Here is a 24246-nt window from a genome sequence, read left to right as displayed (position 1 = left end):
ACCTTTTGACTTTGTGTCCATGCCACATTATGTAAAAGCACCCCGACCCACATAATGCAACTGCTGTGTCAGCTAGAGCAGCCGTGTGTGCACTCACCTTTTTCCGCCTCCAGAAACAGAAGTGTGTGTTGCAGGAACAATTTTTATTTCGTATTATTACACCCTCTATTTTTTTAAAGAAAGATACTGCAAGCTCCCTTGTCTCATCCATCCCACCCCTGCACTGAAAGGGATTGCTTTTAGGGAGTAACTCATTCTGTGCCAATTCAGTTCTTGGCCTCCATGCTTGGACTGTCAAGTAGGGTTGGGGGGTGCTTTTTCTTTTTTGTCTTAATGCCTTGCCACACTTTTGTACATGCACTTCAGTTCTTTCACTGCTTGCCTCCCATTTCATTTGGAAAAGTATCTAAATATCTATTGTACCCATGTCTCCCAACACACACACACACACACACACACACACACACACACCCCATAGTGACCAAGCACTTCAGAATCTTTAGAAATACCTCTGTGAGGTAGGGAAGTGTAGTTATCTGCATTGTACAGATGGACTGAGGCACAGAAAGATTAAGTGACTTGCCCAAGGGCACAAATAATGGTCAGTGGTTTCCCCGTCAGCTTGTTTCTTGTAAAGTGACAATATTTCATGGATCACAATAATCTCAAAAGCTTTGGATGGCTTTGTTTAGCAGCTTGGTCTACTCTTTGTGCACAATCTATTGTACATTCCTAAGCCCCTAACATCTGCCACATACATCAATGTGGAGGATTTCTTCTTCTCATATTTATCTGCAATATCACTTGTTTTCAGAAATTTTGGAAGCACAGCAACCTTCTCCTCCGGTTTTGTGCAAAGCCCTTTTCCACAATAAGGGATTCAGGTTGTTCCATCTTTTTGCCGGACTTGCATCAAGTTGGATGAAGTTTTCAATGGGAAGGTTTGAGGTACAGGGTGAACTCCTTGGTCACTTCCAGGGAGAGACAGAGGAACGCCAAGACACAAATTGAAAACCTGACCTGACCATATGAAAATGGACATTTCAACACAATTCTGTTTTGTGAAAACGTTGAAAAGATTTGTCTTTCACTCCAATGTAGCATGGAAACAAATTACAAAAGTTGTTGCTTACTTTAATTGTTGTCCTCCAGCAAGCTCTATTTCTGAGCAAAAGAGCGTGACACACAAGATTGCTGTTAAAGCCTGAGCTGAATTGCCTGGCCTATTACATGACATGAGGCAGAGTTATAGAAAACTTATTCTTGTCAGCTGGCAAAAGCGGTAATCTATCGACTCCAGCGGCTACTAACATTAGTGTTACCTTAGCTTACAAAATTGCCTTGCATTTCTCAAAAATCATCTCCATGTTTCTCATTTCTCTAAATTGGATTAACACATTCCATAGTTTGTCTCTAACAAGCACTTTCTTTGAAATCACTTGTTATATGGTAGCATCTGTGAATCTGATTACTGTACAGGTTTTTACTTCTGTTATTATGCCAGATCACTTAAGAAATTTAACAATACTAGTTCCAATATGCTGCTCCTGCTGAGCCCCACTTTGATATTTTACCATTTATAATTGTTCTCTATTTATTGTTGTTCAGCCAATTTTGTATTAACACCAAAATTATTATGTTTATTCAAACAATATCATTTCAACTTAATTAGACTCCCATGTGGTAACGCATTGAACCTTTACAGAAATCTTATCTGTTTCCAAATTAGGAAGGAGAGAGAAATGTCAACACCTGCGTGTTCATGATATATTATAAAAGCTTGAAATAGAAGTAGTAACTTATCAACGGCTCTTAAGAGTAAGTAATAAAAAATAAATTCACTTCAGCTCAAAGCTTCTGGCCACACATCCGCCCTCAGTTATTCTAAACATAAAAAGTATTCCTATCATAGCATTGAAAGACATCAAGATATCAACATTAAGCTATACACCATAGGTTGACCAGATATATCTTTTTTCCATTTGAATATTATTATACCAAAATAGAACTTTGGTCTCTGTCGAGATGCAGGGATGCTGTATAATTATTAATGCATGACTGCACAAATCAATTAGACAATATCTTACAATACAACTAGTCTATTGGTGTCCCGTTTGCATCATCATTATGCTGTTATTTTTTAGTAATCACACAGTATGTCAAGTGTCAGGGGGGTAGCCGTGTTAGTCTGGATCTGTAAAAGCAGCCAAGAGTCCTGTGGCACCTTATACACTAACAGACGTATTGGAGCATGAGCTTTCGTGGGTGAATACCCACTTCGTCGGATGAACAGCAGGACTCTTTGCTGCTCACACAGTATGTAAATCTCTGTACTGTAACTGGATAACCATAACAGCCAGAATACTGGGATTTGCACATTTTGCAAGTCTTTCTATTCTGATTGGCTACTGCATTTTCTCTTGTCCAAATTACTCCTGTACTCATAACTGTCAAGCTACTTGCCAGCAACAAAAACACTGCCAGCTGTAGTGCTTCAGTACAGACTCTCCCTACAGCGCAGGGAGAGGTTCTCCCATCACTGTCATTAAAGTACCTCCCTAGCAGGTGGTAGCTAGGCTGACAGAATTCTTCTGTCGACGTACACCAGGGGTTAGATCAGCTTAACTATGTCAGTCAACGGTGTGGATATAGCACAGCCCTCAGCGACACAGCTAAGCCAACCTATGTTTTTAATGTGGGCTTGGCCTAATCAACTTCATATTATCATAGAAGATCAGGGTTGGAAGAGACCTCAGGAGGTCATCTAGTCCAATCCCCTGCTCAAAGCAAGACCAACACCAACTAAATCAGCCCAGCCAGGGCTTTGTCAAACCGGGCCTTAAAAATCTCTAAGGGTGGAGATTCCACCACCTCCCTAGGTAACCCATTCCAGTGCTTCACCACCCTCCTAGTGAAATAGTGTTTCCTAATATCCAACCTAGACCTCCCCCACTGCAACTTGAGACCATTGCTCCTTGTTCTGTCATCTGCCACCACTGAGAACAGCCTAGATCTATCCTCTTTGGAACCCCCCTTCAGGTAGTTGAAGGCTGCTATAAAAAAAACCCTCACTCTTCTCTTCTGCAGACTAAATAACCCCAGTTCCCTCAGCCTCTCCTCGTAAGTCATGTGCCCCAGCCCCCTGATCATTTTTGTTGCCCTCTGCTGGACTCTCTCCAATTTGTCCACATCCTTTCTGTAGTGGGTGGCCCAAAACTGGATGCAATACTCCAGATGTGGCCTCACCAGTGTCGAATAGAGGGGAATAATCACTTCCCTTGATCTGCGGGCAAGGCTCCTACTAATGCAGCCCAATATGCCATTAGTCTTCTTGGCAACAAGGGCACACTGTTGACTCATATCCAGCTTCTCGTCCACTGTAATCCCCAGGTCCTTTTCTACAGAACTGCTGCTTAGGCAGACGGTCCCCAGCCTGTAGCGATGCATGAGATTCTTCCGTCCTAAATGCAGAACTCTGCACTTATCCTTGTTGAACCTCATCAGATTTCTTTTGGCTCAATCCTCCAATTTGTCTAAGTCACTCTAGACCCTATCCCTACCATTCAGCGTATCTACCTCTCCTCCCAGCTTAGAGTCATCTGCAAATTTGCTGAGGATGCAATCCATCCCAACATCCAGATCATTAATAAAGATGTTGACCAAAACCGGCCCCAGGACCAACCCTTGGGGTACTCCACTTGATACCAGCTGCCAACTAGACATCGAGCCGTTGATCACTACACCCTTACATTCTTCAACTAAAGCAGAAAAAAACACTCCATGTTATGTGACTTGGAAAAAAAAAACTATCCTAAAATTCATGAAAATGGGGTTCTCACACTGATGAGAGGGAAATTGTTTTATAACCTTGACCGCATTTCCAGCCTCTCTCTTATGCTTTCCACTCTAGAAATTATCAAGGCTTGTGGCGTTGCAATACATATGGAGAATCTGAGCTGCCTCCCACTTCTGCCATAAAACAAGGACAAGGAAATAAGAGAGGTCCACAAGTTGTTTTGGTTTTCAGATCTTTTTACCAAACAGTGGGTCGGGACCACAAAGTGGGTCGCAACCCCATTTTAATGGGGTCGCCAGGGCCAGTATTAGACTTGCTGGGACCCGGGGCTGAAGCTGAAGCCTGAGCTCCACCCCCACCTGGGGCTCGGGCTCCAGCCCCCTTTCCCCCAACTCGGGGTCCTGTGGTAATTTTGTCACAAGGGGGTTGCGATGCCATGAAGTTTGAGAACCCCGATGTTAAACTATTATTGTTTAAAAAACTAGGTTAAACCATTTCCTTTTCAACACTTGAACAGCCCCTTTGGAAACAAGCTTCCTCCATTTACAGTTTGAATCTTTCATCTCCATTTTCACAGTAATAAAAACATCCATCAGTTTGATGGGTCTTGGAATTCACTTTCCTTTACTGAACCTCAAACTGATTATTACCTATGAAAGAGGAAGCACTTTTTAATTATTGACACAAGCACACATTGCACACCAATCACACACCATTTGGTGTTCAATTTAACCCTCTTCTGAGGAGCCCAAATCTCAGGTGGAAACTCTAATCTCCCTTTGCACTTTGGTTAGAACAACAGCAGTTTTCCCATCCCAGAAAAATATCTTGTTCTAATGGGTGATTCTTACATTTTGTCAGAAGCAGCAGAGATGCCTCCAGCATCTCCACATGGAAATCATCTTTTACGTGTGGGGTTTGCAGATGCCGTCACTGCATTTCTGAACAGTGAGGGGCCCCTTTCCCAGCATTTTTGCAGACATAGTTAGTGAAGTCTTCATCAATCTTTCTTCCCCCCTCACATGTAGATATAATTTACACTTCCTTTTGACTCCTTTGTTCAGTTTCCTCATCTTGGCTGCCATCATTTCCTCATCTTCTCCAGCTGACACACAAGCCCTGAATGAAACTGGCCTCTAAGGGCATGTCTATACTGCATCCAGAAGGAAGCCACCCCAGCCCAGATTTGTGCTAGCACTCTAAAAATAGCTGTGTAAATGGTGCTTCAATGTTGCAGCTCGAGCCAGAGTTTGGGCTCCCAAGCCCACCTCTTCCACAGGCTTCAGAGCCCAAGCCATAATGTCCACATTGCTATTTTTAAGCATGCCAGCTTGAATCCTGCTCGCGGAAGTCAACCTTCCTGGGCTGGGAGGCTTCTCCCAGCTGCAGTGTAGACATACCCTGAGAAAGCTGTACTGGAGTTTTGACATTTGCTCGCACTGACTACTTCTTACTGTTATTTGTAACAGTTTCAAACCCAATTTAAAAACAGCTTTAAACAGTTAGAAAGCATTATTTAGCCAGCAACCAGGGACCATCTTAAAAAAAGGGGGAGTCAAGATCTTTGGTACAAGTGTGAATTTCAGCACAATGTGTACGTGGTGATGAGTCCCTTTTCACCTTCATAAAGACTGCAACTACATTCGCCCTTCCCCAAATCACTGATGTTATCTATGGTTAATAATAAAAATGAACATTAGTTGTACAGCAGTCTTCAATAGTTTTTGAATCATATGAACCCTTGGCTTTATCTTCTATCCCAGATGATAATAAAATAGTAGTCTTGGTATTTTTCTTTCACTAGCATCTTAACCCTTTCTACTACTCACTGATTAGCATTTAATACATTATTTATTTGTCTGAAGTTGGGTGCTGTTGGCCATATGGGGTCCAAGAGTTGGCTTTCATCCCTTTTGTGCTAAAATTAGGGCCACTCTGTTATTGATGCATAGGGGCATGTGAGTAAAAAGAGACAGCAGAGTAGCCCCTTTGCCTTCTACACAAAAACATTGGAGGATGGGAATGTGGCTGTGTGAGCTCCCTAAGCACAAGGGGATACTACTGCCACTGTTTAGCAGTGCCACAGAAAGTGGATCTTGATAGGCTGGAGATATAGACTCTCCCGCATTGGCAAGAACAATGAAACTGGTTCTGGGGACAGAACCACCATCTACATCTTTCCTAATGGTTTGGAAGGGGCTGCCATACAGCATGCTCCTCAACCCAGCATCTTTGAAGACATTTATACTCCAGTCACCATCATCTGCATCTTACACCTCATTGTCAGGAATTGCAGTTGAATCTGTAGGACTGATCTTATTTCCCCCCCGCCCCCCCAGCCCCAAGTTTTCCTTTACAGTCCTTCTAAATATTTATGTACATTTACAATAAATTACCTAGAGACAAGGTGGGCAAGGTAATCTTTAATTGGACCAACTTCTGTTGGTGAAAAAGACAAACTTTCAAGCCACACAGAGCTGCTTCTTCCTGCGAACAATAAATTACCCAGTTATTTGCATAGACAAAATTGGCAAATAATATGCTTCTTCCATGTTCTCGGCATTTTTTTTTTTCATTTTAGCCTTTGTTCTCCATTTAGAGACACGGTCTTTTTAGTTCTTGTTTAATAATATGGTGATGCAAATGGACATCTGTAATAACAAGTTTGGTGCAAGGCCAGAGGAGGGATTTATGAGTAATGGGGCTCTGTAACTAACAGGATCCGAATACCATTAGCCACAAGCAACTACAGGGCCTCAAGTCAGCCTGAACTGTTGATATACATAGTGTGTGCTTGGTCAGTGATAGAAAGAACAAGTTAGTTCCTGTCTCTTCTGGGTTCAGTAATAAGAGGAGTAAGATAATACCACTAGGTAACTTATTTCCCCCTTATTCTTATGATAAGCAAAAGAAATTGAAATATTCAGGAGGGGGTCAGGAGCAATATGAACAACAATATCACCACTATATTAGTGATTCAAGAGTGTCACAATGTCATCTTGTTTCCTTCTTTCTAAAGTGTAATAATTTTGTGCTGATACAGTATTTACCTATACATTTTCCTCTAGACATTCACTGCAAGCAACTTTAAATCATAAAAATGTATTATTTGCTCCATAAACTACAGATATATCCTTTTGGCATAGGTAGACCAGTTTATACAGTACAATTTTGTTTAAACAACTACTTCTTACCTGAAAAAAACACTCCTATTGGAAGCTGAGTTATGTCTCACATCTGTTTGCATCAGAAAAACTGCGAAGTGTGTGTGTTGAATTTAATGGCATCCTGCAACAATGCAGTGTTGACAACTCACAATTTTATTGCCAATCTTGTGATACTTTCCTAAAGTCCCAGCTCTTGGAGGCCTGTGATTAGCTGAAAATCTCAGCTTATTTAAAAAACAAAAAAGGTTCTAACACTCATAGTTGCAGAGAAAAGCATGAAAACTTGACCCATGTGCGCCTCAGAGACTACAAAAGCCAGAAGGTAAACATCATGATTTGTAAGCCAATCTCACACCTTTTTGGGGAATAACTCATGATTTCAGAATGATTGGGGTTGGCAATACTGCATATATATTGTGTGTGTCATATCATCCATCTGTCACTGAGTAAAATCCTTATGAAATATCCAATTAGTTGCTGTTTATATCAATTGTACATTTCAAAAATTATTTTTATTAAAAACAGCAGATATCTAATTACTCTGGCATTAAATAACTGTGCACTAGTCACTTACCCACAGTAAAAAGTATAAAATCCATATTAAACTTTGATTAAAAAACAAACAATTAGTAAAACTACCTCCTACTCAGCCACACATGTGAGATCTAAACATAACCAAAGTGTTTCTGTTGGGAGGATTTTCTTTTTAAAAACAAGCAGCCTACAAAACATATCATAAGTAACCAAAATGCTCACTAACCTTCACCTATAGCAGCTTCTTCAGTACCACTATAATTAAACCATAGGTATAAAAAGATAGCCTGCAAGTCTCTCTGCCCCATTTGAGGAATCTGCTAAAGTGGCAAATAGTCCTCATAAATGGACAAGTCATATATTGCTCCAGATGAAGAAATTTTGTAGGAAGATTTGCAGGTTGCCTTTAGTGTTATACTCAACACAAATCAATGAATACTTCGACCAGGCTCACACATGTTGCAGCAGATTTATAGGATACAAGAGTCTGTTTTTTATACCTAATGGTGTAGAGGTAGAAAGACGGGGGAAAATTGGTTACTCATGAAAATGAGTTCATACAACTGGTTTGAACCAGGCACAATGCATGCAGGTACTACCTAAACTGCTTCTCAAATCACTGAGCAAACTGAATACAGACATTAATAAATAATTATGGCATGCACAAAAGGTCACTGTTACAGTTAAAACATAACCATGCAATAAGGTTTAAATTCTACTCTCAACCTGCCCTCTTATTCTTAGGCATTGATAGGGGAAAAAGATTTGACCTATCATATGCACTGCAACACTCTGCTACAATGGAGAGGATTAAGGATGGAGTTTCAGCGATATTCTAAGCTTAATATCTTGTTAGACATTCATTAATATTTGAATGGTATTTTTTACCTGCTGTATCAAGTTTATTATGTCAGGAGTGTCCCATATTAAAGAGGATTGTGAACTACTCAGCTTGTACTGTAGATTCAGAATCTCTACAGTTTTGGAATGGAGACTATAGCCCGGGAAACTTGGTACTACAGGAATACAATTTAAAAAATAGCACCACTAAATGAATCTTTAGAAATAAGGGTCTCCAAATCTCATTTTGGTATGGATCCAAAATGAGTGTAGCTACCCTGACGTTAAGACTCTGTAGAAGCTTTTCCTTTTGCAGAGTCTCATTCACTAAAACCAAGGTCATCTCTACCTTTTCAGTTCAAGGCACGAACATGCCATTCCACTCTTGACAAGTGACTTTAACTGGTAATGCAGTGCTGTTGTAGCTGTGTTCGTCCCAGGATATTAGAGACACGAGGTGGGGGAGGTAATATCTTTCTCACCCCAACAGAAGTTGGGCCAATTAAAGAAGTTTTCAAGCTTACACCGAGCTCTTTCTTCAGATCTGGGTTACTTCTTACAGAATATATTTGTGATTTACATGGAAAGAGATGGTTTTACTAACTCCAAGACCTGCAAGCTCTAGTGGGTTCTTTTTGGCTCCAGAATCACAGGCAATCGTTCTAGAATTGGGGTGCTTCAAGGGAATAAGGACTGACCAGTGATTGGGGCACTAGCCCAGGACTTGGGAGACCTAGGTTCAATTTTCTGCTCAGGTTTCTTGTGTTTTTGGGCAAGTCACTTTCCTCTCTGTGCTTCAGATTCCCCATCTGCAAAATGGGGATAACAGCACTTCTCTACCTCACAGGGGTGTTGTAAGGATAAATACATTAATGACTGCGAGGCACTCACAGTAATGGAAGTACCCAAGATAAACAGTTAATTCTGCCAAGTATGTATTGTCAGAGGGATGAGGGATAACAGAATCCAGCTCATTCTCACACAGCTGCAAGAGTTTTGCAGTGCTAAAGAGAGTAAAATTTGCCAGTGTAAATCTAAGAGATGTGTCTCTGCTTTCGGACAGAAATTGTACAATAAAAAGGTGCCATTTTTACAGTCACTACTCCCACCCCCCATTCTCTACATAGTAATAATTAGTGAAAATATACAATGAAAGTCCAAACAAAACCCCATTTTTGAGATCATCCACCCAAATATCACACCTTCAATTACCAACCAGTTTCTTTATTAAGAAAAAAGTTTGCCAAAGTAATTGCTGTCACTTTATTCACTCTATGCTTACTCTGTGAGAACCTGTTAGAACATCCTGTTCTTTAATGCCTTTAGGAATCATTCACAGACATGGATAAGATGAATCACTGGTGAGGTCTGCACTTGTAACTGTGGCAACCTACTATGGGAAAGACAGATGCCTTTTAAAAAGAAAAACCAAGCAACATTTTTCATTTAAGCCACAGAAAACTACTTCCTTGAGTCAGAGACCATGACAATAAAATTGCTATGCAATTCTTCCTCTACATGCAGCACTCTTTCCTGCCATGACCGTTTCACAAAATGAAGTGTGCGTTGTGTGTGAAACGAAATCCACAGGATGCCAGTTATGCATTCTCCTTACACGAGAGTGAAGCCAGTTTAACTTTTCATGCTGAAAACAGTTCATGTTAAAATGAAAGACAGCATGAGGTATTTGTTTTCATGAAAGCGTCCCACTGCTAATGCACCTGCTTCCCCCCCACACACACTTCTTAATAAGAACTATATGCAGTCCTATGCATTAGAAGTCAGTGCAGGGCTTCTTCTAGAAGTGCAGCTTACATGCAACACTTGGAGAAATTCAGAATGCAATCTTTGCATGGCTCTAAAACAAGAAGTGGTCCATCTCTGCTAATGAATCCAGTAGTCATAGACGCGACTCCCTTTTTCCTATCTGAAAAAGGCCATACAAATTCCATTTCATCTTCATCTCGTAGCTATGTGGCAAAGCAGCAACAACCATGGGCTATGTACAGCAGGATTTATTGTTCACTAAAAGCTTCAGTAGATTGCCCGAGGATTCTTGGTGCTATAGTAAGCCTCACATGCAGCTACATAAGCAGACTCTGGGAAGAAGTCATCATGGTATTCTGCTAGAAACCTGAGAAGAAAGCACATGATAGATTAAAATCAGACAAAGAACAAACAGACTTAGGTTTAAAGATGCAGTAAAATAGGCTGTGCAATTCTCAAAGCGTTTTTTAAGATTAGCAAAGCATATGCTGATGTACATAGTCCTTCATGCACAAGTTTCGAAGTTTAAAAGGTGCTAAAGTCTTACACACACAGTGAAGAACATAGCCTTTCCTTTCAAATCTAAAGGAGATGGAAGGAGTTTGCTTAAGCATCACCAAAGAAAAAGCTGGGATAGAGGCTATGTATGGAAAATTTCAGTGCAAAACAAAAGTTTCAGGAAATAAGCATATGAAAACAAGGGGATACTGTAGAAATGTTTTCGCAACTTTACTTGTAGCAGACACTACCCGTGCCAACTATGTACTTTCACCCACATTTATTTTAAATGGAATCTGTAGCAATACACAGATAGCTTTTATTGGATATCCAATAAAAGCTAACTGTCAGCTTATACCCTTGAAAGTAAGTATAATCCCATTTTCTGTCCTCCTGCGAGCATTCAGTGTCCTCCTTCTTTCATGGATTCTTAATTCACACACACACTGCCCCACCACTCCCACACAGGAATGGATTTAGGGCCAGGAAAGCCAGGCAATCGCCTGGAGTGCTGGGCTCAGGGTGCTCTTTTTGCTGTTAGCGACAAAAGGGAAAAGAGAATGTTTGAAGTAAAATGTTTCAGTATTCCATATGTGGATTCATTTTTCACTAATCTTCTACAATGTTCTGGACCTTTGTAGAATCTCATGGAACCTTCCAGACTTTCTGAGAACTACATTTTCCTTAAACCTCCTACAATGTCATCAGCCGTGCCCTTGTGAGTATATAAGGAGTGGGGATTCGCCAGTCAGTCAGCCAGCGAGATATAAAGAACGAACTGAAGTGAAGTGAGAGCCCAACTGCAACATTGTGAACCTTGTTTTGTTGCGTAATTGTGAAAGTATACTTGTGTTTTAAGACTTGAAGACTGTAGGTAGCGATTAATAAAGGACATATTTAATGAGATGCCAGAGATATCTATCAACCCCCTATCTATGCAACAATATAACAGAAATACTGTTACTTCTTTTGCCATGCTTAACACAATGTTTGATGACTCTCTAAGACTGCGGAACATAGACTTTTGCTCTCCCTAACATTGTCTCTTTTCCCTTGTAAGAAATAAAAGATGCCCCCGATGAAGCCTTGAGGAGCTCAGTATAGGAAGTGAAAAGCTCAACTGCAATCCAGTTTACAGCAAGGGGCAAATTTGATGGGAAAACATCTGAAGCAGAACATAGACCAGGCTTTAGGCAATACCAATTGTCCCAGTGCAGAAGAAATTGAGGAGCAAAGTGTGGAAGTCCTATTACTAAGGAATTAACAGATTTACCTGAAGATAAGGAATGAAAAGTGAGGAAAGTGATGGAGAATCATCCAGTTTTCCTAGCATTGTAAAGAAGAGTGATGACAAAGAAGAATCTGGTTTACATGAAAAGGAGAGAAACAATAAAGAATTAGCCTTGTATGATGACAAACAGCAGTGAGAAAAACCTGCACACCACAAATCAATACATTAGATTCTGCTTTATGGCCAGTGATCCTAAACTCTGCTGATAATAATACAATTTTGAACGGGCCAAGAAAAAAAAAATCGAGAATGTAACATTTCCAGCAAATGAGTAGAAGCGACACTTCTCTAAGTCGCACTGCAAAAGAGTGCTTGAGAATGGTGAGAAACTGAATTGGTGTTAGATACTCAATATCAATGGACAAAACGTTCAGGTTTTGTTATAAAATAATTGACAAGAATGCCAAGTCACTGCTTGCACTTTCCGGTTACAATCACTGGCATAATTTAGCTGGTTCTCTGAAGCAACATGAAAAGTCACCCGACCATTTTACAGCTTACTCCAAATGGATGTTGGTTGAGTCCAGACTCAAGCTGAATAAATGCACAGATGCTGAAAACCAGCACAACATTAATGCAGAAACCCAGCATTGGAGGAATGTGCTCGAGCGTCTGATCTCAATTATTCTCTTCCTGGCAAAGAATAATTTGGCTTTCCAGGGCTCGCCAGATAAGTTGTTCACAGAGCATAATGGTAATTTCCTCAGTTTGGTAGAGCTCCTGGGGAAATACGATGATGTCATGCGTGAGCACCTACGTAGAGTAGTTTGTAAAGAAGCTATGGACCATTACTGCAGCAAAATTATTCAAAACAAATTGATTGACCTTATGGGAAGGAAGGTGTTTGATAACATATTGATGCAGCTCAGCAAAATGAAATACTACGCCAAAATAATGGACTGCATTCCTGATATTAGACACAGTGAAAAGATGTTTACAGTAAGATTTGTTGATGATGAGGAAGGCTGTAGCCAAGTAAACGAATGCTTTATCTGTTTCCGGTCTGTGGATGACTACTGGAAAAGACCTAGCAGAACTGTTTATGAATGTTTTGAATGAGAATAAAATAAAGCTTCAGGACTGCTGTGGCCAAGGCTACAACAATGGCATGAACATGAAGGGAAGAAACAGTGGCGTCCAGGCAAAGGTCCTTGTGCTGAATCCAAGAGCTTTCGTGCCTTGTGGCTGCCATTCTCTCAACTTGGTTGTGTCAGATGCAGCGTTGTCATCTTTAGATTCAGTATCTCTCTTCAGAGTACTGCAAAGGATAAACATCCTGTTTTCAGCATCAACTATCAGGTGGAAGATCCTCACAGACAATGTTACAAATCTGACCATGAAGCTGATAAATGGCTCTTGCTGGGAAAGCCACATTGACAGCGTAAGACCAATGAGGTACCAAGTGACTGAGGTTTACAATGCCTGGAGGGAACTGGTGCAGTCGAGTAAAGCTGAGGCCAGAATTCAACAAGGCACAAAGCTAGCCAAACCAGATCACTGACTTCAAATTTCTGGTCTCAATTGTGGTTTGGATGATATCCTGTTCCAAGTAAACATTCTAAGCAAGGCATTACAAACTCAGTCAATGGACATGACAACCGCTACTATTTTGGTGAGAAGTTGCCTTGATTTTGTTGTGGCCTACAGAGACAATGGATTTGAAGATGCCATCACTGCTGCCAAAGAAATGGTGGAAAACTTAGGAGTTCAGCCGGTCTTCAAGAAAACTCATATTCATTGGAAGAAGAGACTGTTTGGTTATGAGGGAAAAGATGAGGTAATGGGAAACTCAGAAGAAAAATTCAAGAGGGAGTTTTTTTGCTTGCTCATTGACACTGCTCAAGTGTCCACTGAAGAAAGGTTCAGATAAATGAAGCACCACAAAAAGACCTGGGAGGTTTTGTATGACCTTAGTAAGCTCCAGGAGACTGTAAAACACTCTTGAACAATTGTATGGACCTTCACCAGACGCTGACACAACATGGGGAATATTCAGATGTCAATGATAAAGACCTCTATGTAAACTGGACAACATCTGTCACATTTTGCCACACAGGAAGCACTCTCCACTCCAAGTTCTCCAATTCATTCAAGATGCAGAGCTGAAGAAAACTATTCCTAATGTGTGAATAGCTTTGAGGATTCTGCTCATGCTGCCAGTCAGAGTCGCAAGTGGTGAGCGCAGCTTTTCAAAACTCATGCTAATTAAAACATATCTTTGATCGACGATTGCCGACGAGAGACTGACATCGCTTGCTATTTTACCGCTTGAAAATGCTGTTGGCAAATCTTTGGATCTCTCTGATGCTGTGATTCAGTTTGTGAGGGCAAAGGCGAGAAAACGACCTTCTGAACTAAAGGACTAGGGTTAACATTCTAAGGCCCACTGTAACATTATTTAATATTGGGGTCCACCCAAAGTTGGTGCACTGTTCAATTTCTTGATGTTAGTACATTTCAGTTATTCTTAAAATTAAAAAGTTTCTATAAGCTTAGAGGAAATTAAATTTTTTTATTTGCTTGTACATTGCATGATAAATACAGATTTACAGATCCTAGCGTGCAAATTTATCATCTTATATGATAGGGATAAATCATGCATGCAAATAGTGCATCAAAGTCATGAAATGGACTACAACTGCAATAACAAATAAGGTACTCAAAAGTTTAATGGGGAGAAGGGGGGCACCGAAGACGTTCCTTGCCTGGGATGCCATTTGGTCTAGGGCAGGCCCTGATTCCACACACACTTGAACTGCAGTGTCTACAAAGGAACCACAGCCATATAATTTGGCATTTTTCCAAGATGCCACAAAATGCATCATTTTGTTGCAGCAGGGTGACATTTTGTTGTCTCCTTGTTCTGCTGCGACCTGCCTCTTGTTCTCCAGCTTTCCCCATAAGGGGAAGTTAACTGGCTTAACAGTGCACATTCCCTTCACTCTTCCATGAAGCCATGCAAAAAAGGGGGTTGGAAGCCACATCTAGACCCCAGCTTTGATACAGAAACATGAGGGAAGCCCAAGCAGTGTAGCCTGAAGAGCTGAGCCCAAGAAGCAATGGTGCAGCCACCAATGCTTGGGGAGAGGGCTACTAAAACTGACAAGCTCTCCCTTCTCTGGGACACATGCACATGAAACCAGGGTTTGGGAATGGAGAAGTTTAGTAAAAAACAAAACAAAAACCCTCCTCAAAAATAATCCCTGTAGAAAATAAACAAGTTTTATATCACTTAGTATTTCCAACTATTAGCCATACTTTGCACATTTGTACATGGGTAGGGAAGCAATGGAAATCTGGTCCCATTGTGCTTGGCTGTTGGACAGGAGTTATCGGTTAGAAGCCAGAACTCCAGTCAGTAAATTTAGTATAATAAATACTTGGGTATATACAATCTAGATGCAAGTGGTAACAATGATGTTCAGCGTATAATGTATATAAAAAAAAAAAACTGTACATTTCTCCAACCTTATTCCTCACTAAGCTCCCCTTAAATAAATAATTTATTTTGATTTTGTATATTGAGAAATCTGAAGCAGCAAAGAATACCGAAAAAGAAGATTCTACACATAAGGCAAATCAAAATTTAAACAGAAATACATTAATCACTAAAAGCTCAGAAGCTTATCTTTCATTTTAAATAGAAACAGACTACAGCAACCATGGAAAGGTGTTCTCTACAACACTTGCCTTTACTTAAAACTTTATTCAGAACAGGGTATCAAACATGTTATTTCTCTGGTTTTGCTTAAGCAAGACCACTACTTAAATATTTATACAAAATAAATAAAATAACATAATGTAAGCAATAAAAGACAGACATTTTATCTAGTGAATATCTCTCTGATTCATCATAATTGTTTAGAGTGGGCTCTGCCATCCTATGAAATTTCATTCATTCTCACGGGTGTTAATTACAGAAAGTCAACAGTGTAGGCTGGCAGAGCTCTATATTGGGCATAAAAGGTCCCAATTTTAAATCTTGTTGATGGGCCAAGACAGGGGGCAGGGGGAGACAATATGTTTCCATGTGATAGAATTGTGCCTTTTGGGCAGGTAGAGGGGGGAATGGAGTTGCTTAGGAAGCTACATACAGAAAACTACATTAGAAGAACTCTAAAACTGCCAAGTTACCTTAATTCTGGCATTATGTATTTGAGCAAGAGGGTTGCAGGGGGTGGAGGGAGGATGTTCCTTTGTGTTTAAAGCAAGGATTCCAGAGGCTCTTTTACAGACTGATGCTGGGCAAAACCATCATAATGCATGTGTATAAGGGCCAAATTGAAGGGCAATCTTCATTCTGGCATTTCCTAACTTATGAATACTTTACTGTGCAAGCTATGTTTTTAACTTAGTTTTCTATATGCAATATAATATGCACAGTCTACTGGTTTCACGCTGGTTCCTGCAAAAGCTATCAGGAGTTTTTGCTCAGTACTTAACAGGCTAGCATGGGGTTCTCAAACTGGGGGTTGGGACCCCGCAGGGGGTAGCGAGGTTATTACATGGGAGGTCATGAGCTGTCTGCCTCCACCCCAAATCCCGCTTTGCCTCCAGCATTTATAATGGTGTTAAATATATAAAAAAGTGGAGGATTGCTATGTGAAAGGGGTCACCAGTACAAAAGTTTAAGAACCACTGGGCTAGCACAAAGCAGAAAGGGGGAGGGGTAGTTCAGTGGTATGAGCATTGGCCTGCTAAACCCAGGGTTGTGAGTTGAATTGAATTGAATTAATGGAGATATCCCATCTCCTAGAACTGGAAGGGACCTTGAAAGGTCATCGAGTCCAGCCCCCTGCTTTCATTAGCAGGACCAAGTACTGATTTTGCCCCAGATCCCTAAGTGGCCCCCTCAAGGATTGAACTCACAACCCTGGGTTTAGCAGGCCAATGCTCAAACCACTGAGCTATCCCTCCCCCCTAGTTCAATCCTTGAGGGTGCCACTTAGGGATCTGGGACAAAAATCAGTACTTGGTCCTGCTAGTGAAGGCAGGGGGCTGGACTCGGTGACCTTTCAGGGTTCCTTCCAGTTCTATGAGATAGGTATATCTCCATATATTATGATTAGGGGGCAGATAGACAGAATTAAATACTTCTATGAAAATTACCCTCAACTGAGGTTAAGAAATTATATCAAGTGGTTCAGCAGAGTTACAGATGTATCATTACAGCTTTCTGTTCACAGAAATGATGATGGTTCCTTATGTATCTGGTCCTTAAACAATAAAAGGCTGCTCTTCACAATCAACGAAACTGAAGATACTTTATAGTGAATATAAATGGGTTTTATAGGACAGTATTTTGGCAGTTGCCAAGATGAATAAAAAGAGTGGGAACACTTACTGATGAATAAAAACTAATATAGAACCAGAACTCAATGCAGTAATCAAGATTTGAGTAATCTATGTCTCCACCACACCACCTTAGTTGATCACTAGACAATTAGGTGCCACTCTGCTAAGTTTACCAGGCTGCACAACCAGTCAAAGACTTTATGCAACACTTAACACATGACATATGATGGCACTCCTTAAAAAAAAAAAAATCTATTTGAAGAGTCAATGAAAAACTCTCCCTGCTCCCACAGAAACGGTTTGTCATATGTACTATGCACCTGTTTTACTGTAGGAAAACACTACAAAAAGCCTACCATAAATATAGTAGTTTTCTTAAAACAAGGAATGCTGAATGATAAAATACTACTGGACTTGACTAAGCTTTGTCTCTGTCCCTGGGATAGGTGGGTTGAATAAAGAGTTGGAATGAAGCACTTAAGCAGAACTGAGCTAATAAAGAGTCCCTCATTAACTCTAATTCTAAATTGATGAAAGAGCAATTAAGTTTGCAGTCCACAAACAAAACAGGTGAACAAATTTCTAATGTAAGTGACATTCTCTTTGATCCCAGCACCAAAAGGTGGATCCTAGGGTGAAGTAATTTTAAATTACATTAATAAAATGGGAGCATCTGTGAGGGGTATCAGCTTGGTTGAAATATTCCAGAGGGTAAACTTAGGCTATGTCTACACTACCGCGGTAAGTCGACCTACGCTACGCAACTCCAGCTACGTGTTGAAGTTGGAGTCGACGTACCTTAGGTCAAGTTACCACGGGGGGGTCAACGGGAGAAACTCTTCCGTCGACTTATCTTACTCTTCTCGTCAGGGTAGAGTACAGGGGTCGATTGGAAAACGATCGGCTGTCGATTTGGCGGGTCTTCACTAGACATTCTAAATCAACCTCCGGTGGATCGATCTCAGAGTGTCGATCCCGGCTGTAGTGTAGACCTGCCCTTAGAGACTTTACTACATGGTCTATCCCCTCCTACCAATACCGTGACTTCTGCTTAATTAGAATTCTAATCTTCATTTAAATTCTGATTCTGACACATTTAGGCCCTGATTCAGGAAAGCTCTTAAGCAGGTGATTAATTACTGTCCTAAATAGGTATACTTTCCTGAATCAGAGTGTTTACACTGAAATTAGAGAGATTATTCACGAGAATAAAGCACTACTCAACATGAGAAACAGCAACAGAACCAGAACCAGGCTCCTGACAGAGTTCACATTTGTTAGATAACCACTTTTAACCAGCTCCTATCTCAGAATATTTCAACGCACCTCATCTTCCCAGCTCAGTAGCAAACATCTTTTCTTAAAATATATAAAATATTCCATTAAACATTTATCAAATGAATATCTGAAATCTGTAACCTTATCACACTCGCATGAAGCTTCTAGTAGCATAACTGCTTAACATTAATTGCACATTAGCACAGACTAGTGGACACAACTAACTACTACAATGAGTAACAAAATTACTTATTACTCCCAGAAATAGTATGGCTGCAGAATCCAGTGGACATTTTTTCGTAAAGTCACATCTTCTGCAACAACTTTGATTTTCAACAGAAAATAATCACACAAGACTTTTCTCATTGGTCTCATAAGATTAAACTCCTGTATACTTTTGTCAAATATTGATCTGACTCCCTACTTGGAAAATATTCAAAGTATGAAAAGAAATAAAATTCTTTACTGACATAATGCAAAAGGTTTGAGACCGGCAGTACAGGAGGTAAGCTGCTTTAAAATATTTTTAAAAGAAAGCTTTAAGGGATGCAACGAAATAGCCGCCTACAGGATTTACTGAGTTTTAATAAGATTATTAGCTTCTAACAGAAAAAGCTATTGACTACTAGGAAAGAACTTTCCTATAATCTGAAAAGCCACATGTTGGACTCGCAAAGATAAATTTATTGGAACTTTTTAGAAGTGTCATTTTAGGAACTAACATACTTTTCTCTAAATCCTAATGAATAAATAGAAGAAAAGTAGTGAATAAGAGAAATGGTGAATAGCTGTAGTCTTCTGGAAGCTGTTCAAGGACCTACATGAAACAAATAGATATGACTGAAAGACCATTTCCAGTAGAGACGGGTCCACAACACGGAAGACTAATTACAACTGGTACCCTTGGCTGACAGATACCAAGGATACAGGAGGAAAGAACGTGAACTTAACCTTTTCATCGAGAGGTGGCTGCTCTACATCAGAATTATGGCAAATGGGTGCGGCAGCTCACACTAATACTATCTTTTAGTATTTAAACAGCATATCAAGGTATGCTAGGTGCCTCACAGGACAGACAGAAATCTGCAACATCTACTCCAAATAGTTTACAGCCCAATAGCACATTTTATTAAAAATAGACTGAAATTACATAGTTGGGGGAAAACAAATTCTTACACTATACCCATGGTATCTGGCAGGAAGGTTTGAGGTAGCTGTCATAGGTGGTGCGTGCTACTGTACATTGTGAGTAAAGGAGTTCTTGCACCACCATCCACTATCTTAAATTCACTAGGTCAGAAAAGCTTTGAGCTAGGGGGGTTACACCCAGTGCCATTCCAGAACTATGAAGTCCCAAGGTTGAGAATTCCTGGACACATGGATCTTCTAGAGAAATTAAAATATCCCCTCATTAATTGTGCTTATGTGGCAACAGCCTTCATATGTCAGAACAATGTTAAGCAAAATAATCCCATAATATCTGCCTTTCATAGGTTATGCTATTCATCAGATGGTTATGGAAAAATAAAGTCTTATATTAAATCTCATCTCTCTCAAGTCACCTCTTCTCCTGGTTCTGTGTAGGACATGACCAATCTTACATACCTAATTTCGGTGTCACCAAATATGCACATGCCTCTATGAACCTAGTGATAAAATCATACAAGTATAGGACTCAATGGGACCTCAACAGGTCATCTAGTCCAGTCCTCTGCACTTAAGGCAGAACTAAGTAATAACTAGACCATTCCTTACAGGTGTTTGTCTAACCTGTTCTTAAAAACCTCCAATGATGGAAATTCCACAGCCTCCCTAGACAATTTGTTCCAATGCTTAACTACCCTGACAGTTAGAAAGTTTTTCCTAATATACAATCTCAGCCTCAACTGCTGCAATTTAAGCCTATTGTTTCTTGTCCTGTCCCCAGAGGTTAACGAGATCAAATTTTCACCCTCCTCCTTGTAACAACCTTTAATGTACTTGAAAACTTGTCCCTCCCCCTCAGTCTTCTCTTCTCAAGACTAAACAAACCCATCTTTTTCAGTCTTTCCTCACAGGTCATGTTTTCTAGACCTTTAATCATTTTTGTTGCTCTCTGGATTTTCGCCAATTTGTCTACATTTTTCCTGAAATGTGGTGCCGAGAACTGGACATGATACTCCAACTGAGGCCTTATCAGCACAGAGTACAGTGGAAGAATTATTTCTTGCGTCTTGCTTACAACACTCCTGCAGATACATCCCAGAATGATGTTTGCCATTTTTTTTTTTTTTTTTTGCACAACAGTGATACAATGTTGACTCATATTTAGTTTGTGATCCACTATGACCTCCAGATACCTTTCTGCAGTACTCCATCCCAGGCAGTCATTTCCCATTTTGTGTGTGTACAACTGACTGCTCCTAAGTGGAATACTTTGCATTTGTCCTTATTGAATTTCATCCTATTTACTCCAGATCATTTCTCCAGCTTGTCCAGATCATTTTGAATTACAATCCTATCCTTCACAGCACTTGCAACCCTTCCCAGCTTGGTATCGTTCTCAAACTTTATAACTGTACTCTCTATGCCATTATCTAAATCCTTTATGAAAATATTGAACAGAACCGGACCTACGACAGACCTCTGCAGGACCCCACTCTATACGCCCTTCTACCTTAACTGATAATCATTGATAACTACTCTCTGGGAATGATTTTCCAACCAGTCATGCATCCACCTTATAGTAGCTGTACCTAAGCTACATTTTCCTAGTTTGTTCATGAGGTCATGTGAGACAGTATCAGAAGACTTAGTAAAGTCAAAATATAACACATCTATCACTTCCCCCCTATCCACAAGGCTTCTTACCCTGTCAAAGAAAGCTATTAGGCTGGTTTGACACAGTTTGTTCTTGACAAATCCAGACTTACTTATCACCGTATCTTCTAGGTGTCTGGAAACTGATTGCTTAATTATTTGCTCCATTATCTTTCCAGGTACTGAAGTTAAGCTGACTGATCTGTAATTCCCTGGGTTTTCCTTATTCCCCTTTTTATAGATTGGCACTATATTTGCCCTCTTCCAATCCTCTGGAATCTCCCCCATCCACCATGATTTTTCTAAGATAACCGTTAATGGGTCAGATATCTCCTCAATGAGCTCCTTGAGTATTCTAGGATGTAATTCATCAGGCCCGGGTGACTTCAAAACATCTAACTTGTCTAAGTAATTTGTAACTTGTTTTTGCCTATTTTAACCTCAGATCCTACTTAATTTTCACTGGCATTCACTGTTAGATATCCAATTGCTACTATCAACAAAAAGGTACTTAGCACTTCCACCATTTCCAAATTTTCTGTTATTGTCTTTCCCCCCTCATTGAGTAATGGGCCTACCCTGCCTTTGGTCTTCCTCTTGCTTCTAATGTATATGTAGAATGTTTTCTTCTTAGCCTTTATGTCTCTAGCTAGTATAATCTCATTTTTGGCCTAATTTTGTCCCTACATGCTTGCATTGTTTTTTTCATATTCATTCTTCGTAATTTGACCTAGTTTACACTTTTTGAAGGACTCGTTTTTGAGTTTCAGATGATTGAAGATCTCCTTGTTAAGCCAGGAGGGTCTCTAACCATACTTCCTATCTTTCCTATGCAGTGGGATAGTTTGCTCATCTCTTTGAAAAACTGCCAACTCTCTCAAACTGTTTTTCCCCTTAGACTTGCTTCCCATGGGATCTGACCTACCAAATCCCTGAGTTTGCTGAAGTCTGCCTTCTTGAAATCTATTATCTTTGTTGTGCTCTACCATTTCATGATCACTTTAACCCAAGCTGCCTAGAATCACCGAAGTGTAGGACTGGAAGGGATTACTGATAGATTACTCTATTATCACAACCAAGAAATGGCAAGTTAGGCACTAGCCTCAATTGCAACCCAGTTTTACCTTCTTAAAGCAAGTGTTTTGAACTGTTTAGGACTCAGGGTCAGTGTTCTCTCAAGTGCCAGTTTTAATTTGAACATTTTCAAAAAAAGAACTGTACTTAAAACTCATTTTTCAACAGTACATGAAGAAATGCTCACTACAGTCTGTAAGACTACTCTGCTGAGCAGAATGGGTACACTGATCATTTAATGAAAAAACAATGTCTGTTTTCTATATTTCTTATTTCTTACTACAATATATTTATTCTGGAAAACTGAAATCAATCACGTCCAGAAGCAATCTGACGTTTGACTGAGAAGTATTACAGAGCAGTATCTCATTTATAACATCCACCAGGCTGTGAGTAAATGTAGTGTAAAATAAGCTTCCAGACAAAAGTGGTATATCAAAGAAAGTTTCTCAATTCAGGATAGACTGCAATAGCCCAAAGACTTAAGTGAAACTATAAATTTAAACACTAAATTCATCTCTCTAAAATTCAGAGATTAAATCCCTGTCTACACTAGAGATCAAAATGTTTAACTGATTTTTTTCTTAAATAAAATTTAAACATGGTTCATGACAACAGTATAATAGTAAACTACTTATACCTGATCTATACTGGTTAGTTAAAAAGGGGTTTAGGAACACTGTTATACAATATAGACAGCGTAGATCTCCTCCCTTCGATCAGCCACAATTTAAAGAAAAAAGGAGAGAACTTCAACCTGCCATTCTGAACTGTGCAACTTCTCACCAAGATGTTCACTGAACTGTCCTCAGATGAGTAGGCTACTTGTCTCTAACAAACTCAGCTCCTATTTATTAAAGGGGAAATAAATCTCACTCAAAGTGCAGGGGAGAGGGAAAAGAAACTCCTTACTGTACAGTCACAAGTCATTTAGAGGACTGCGGAGAAAGCCAACCTAAAGAGTTAAGTTCTCTTCACTCAATTTCTCCTTTGTTAAGGACTAATTTGACAATTTTAAAAATAGTTATTTTTACCTTTAAAATTAAGGTTCTGAAGTTCTGAGTTTTTGCAAATTATATTCTCTAGGGCAGTGGTCTCCAAACTTTTTACACCCAAGATCACTTTTTGACTATAAGAGCAATCCAGGATCTACCCCGCCCCTTCCCCGAGGCCCTGCCCCTTCCCCAAAGCCCCACCCCGCTTACTCCATCCCCCCCTCTGCCGCTCACTCTCTCCCACCCTCACTCACTTTCACTGGGCTGGGATAAGGGGTTGGGATGGGGTGCTGGCTCTGGGCTGGAGCTGAGGGGTTCGCAGTGTGAGAAGGAGCTCTGGGCTGAGCCTGGGGCAGGGAGTTGGGGTGCAAGAGAGGGTGAAGGGTGCAAGCTCTGGGAGAGAGCTTGGGTGCAGGAGGGGGCTCCTGGCTGGAGCAGAGTGTTGGGGTGCAGGAGGGGGTACAGGGTGCTGGCTCTGTGAGGGGAGTCAGGGCTGAGGCTTGGAGACCAGGAGGGGGTTCAGGGTGCAGGAGGGGATATGGGATAATGGCTCTGGGAGGCGGATGAGGGCTGGGGTTCAGCCTCCCACCGGGCAGCACTTACCTCCGGTGGCTCCTGGTCGGCAGCGCAGTGTGGCTGCTGCTAAAGCAGGCTCCCTGCCTACCCTGGCCCCACGCCACTCCCACAAGGGGCCAACATGCCCCGGGACCCCTGGGGGAGGGGGCACGTGGCTCCGCACGCTTCTCCTCTCTGCAAGCACTGCCCCCGCAGCTCCCACTGGCCACAGTTCCCCGTACCTGGCCAATGGAAGCTGCAGGCAGGAGCAGAACATGGAGGGAGACCCCTTAGCAGCAGCCCCACTGCACCACCGGAGATTGCAATCGACTGGGAGATCGATCGGCCTATCCTAGA

At 40.7% G+C, this 24246-nt stretch overlaps 1 protein-coding gene across 1 annotated transcript in view; it reads right to left on the bottom strand.

Moving 5' to 3' along the window:
* Nucleotides 1-9377: 9377 nt before the first annotated feature.
* LOC112112646 (male-specific lethal 3 homolog) overlaps nt 9378-24246 on the bottom strand; it is a 36583-nt gene continuing 21714 nt past the window's right edge. The window contains exon 13 of the mRNA XM_024208635.2: nt 9378-10471. Coding sequence (XP_024064403.1) covers nt 10372-10471 — 100 coding nt within the window. The 3' untranslated portion in view covers nt 9378-10371. The remainder of the gene's footprint in view (nt 10472-24246) is intronic.

Source organism: Terrapene carolina, unplaced genomic scaffold, assembly GCF_002925995.2.
Source record: "Terrapene carolina triunguis isolate 2854851 unplaced genomic scaffold, T_m_triunguis-2.0 Scaffold22, whole genome shotgun sequence".
NCBI lineage: Eukaryota > Metazoa > Chordata > Testudines > Emydidae > Terrapene > Terrapene triunguis.
This window is presented reverse-complemented; position numbering and strand designations above follow the sequence as displayed.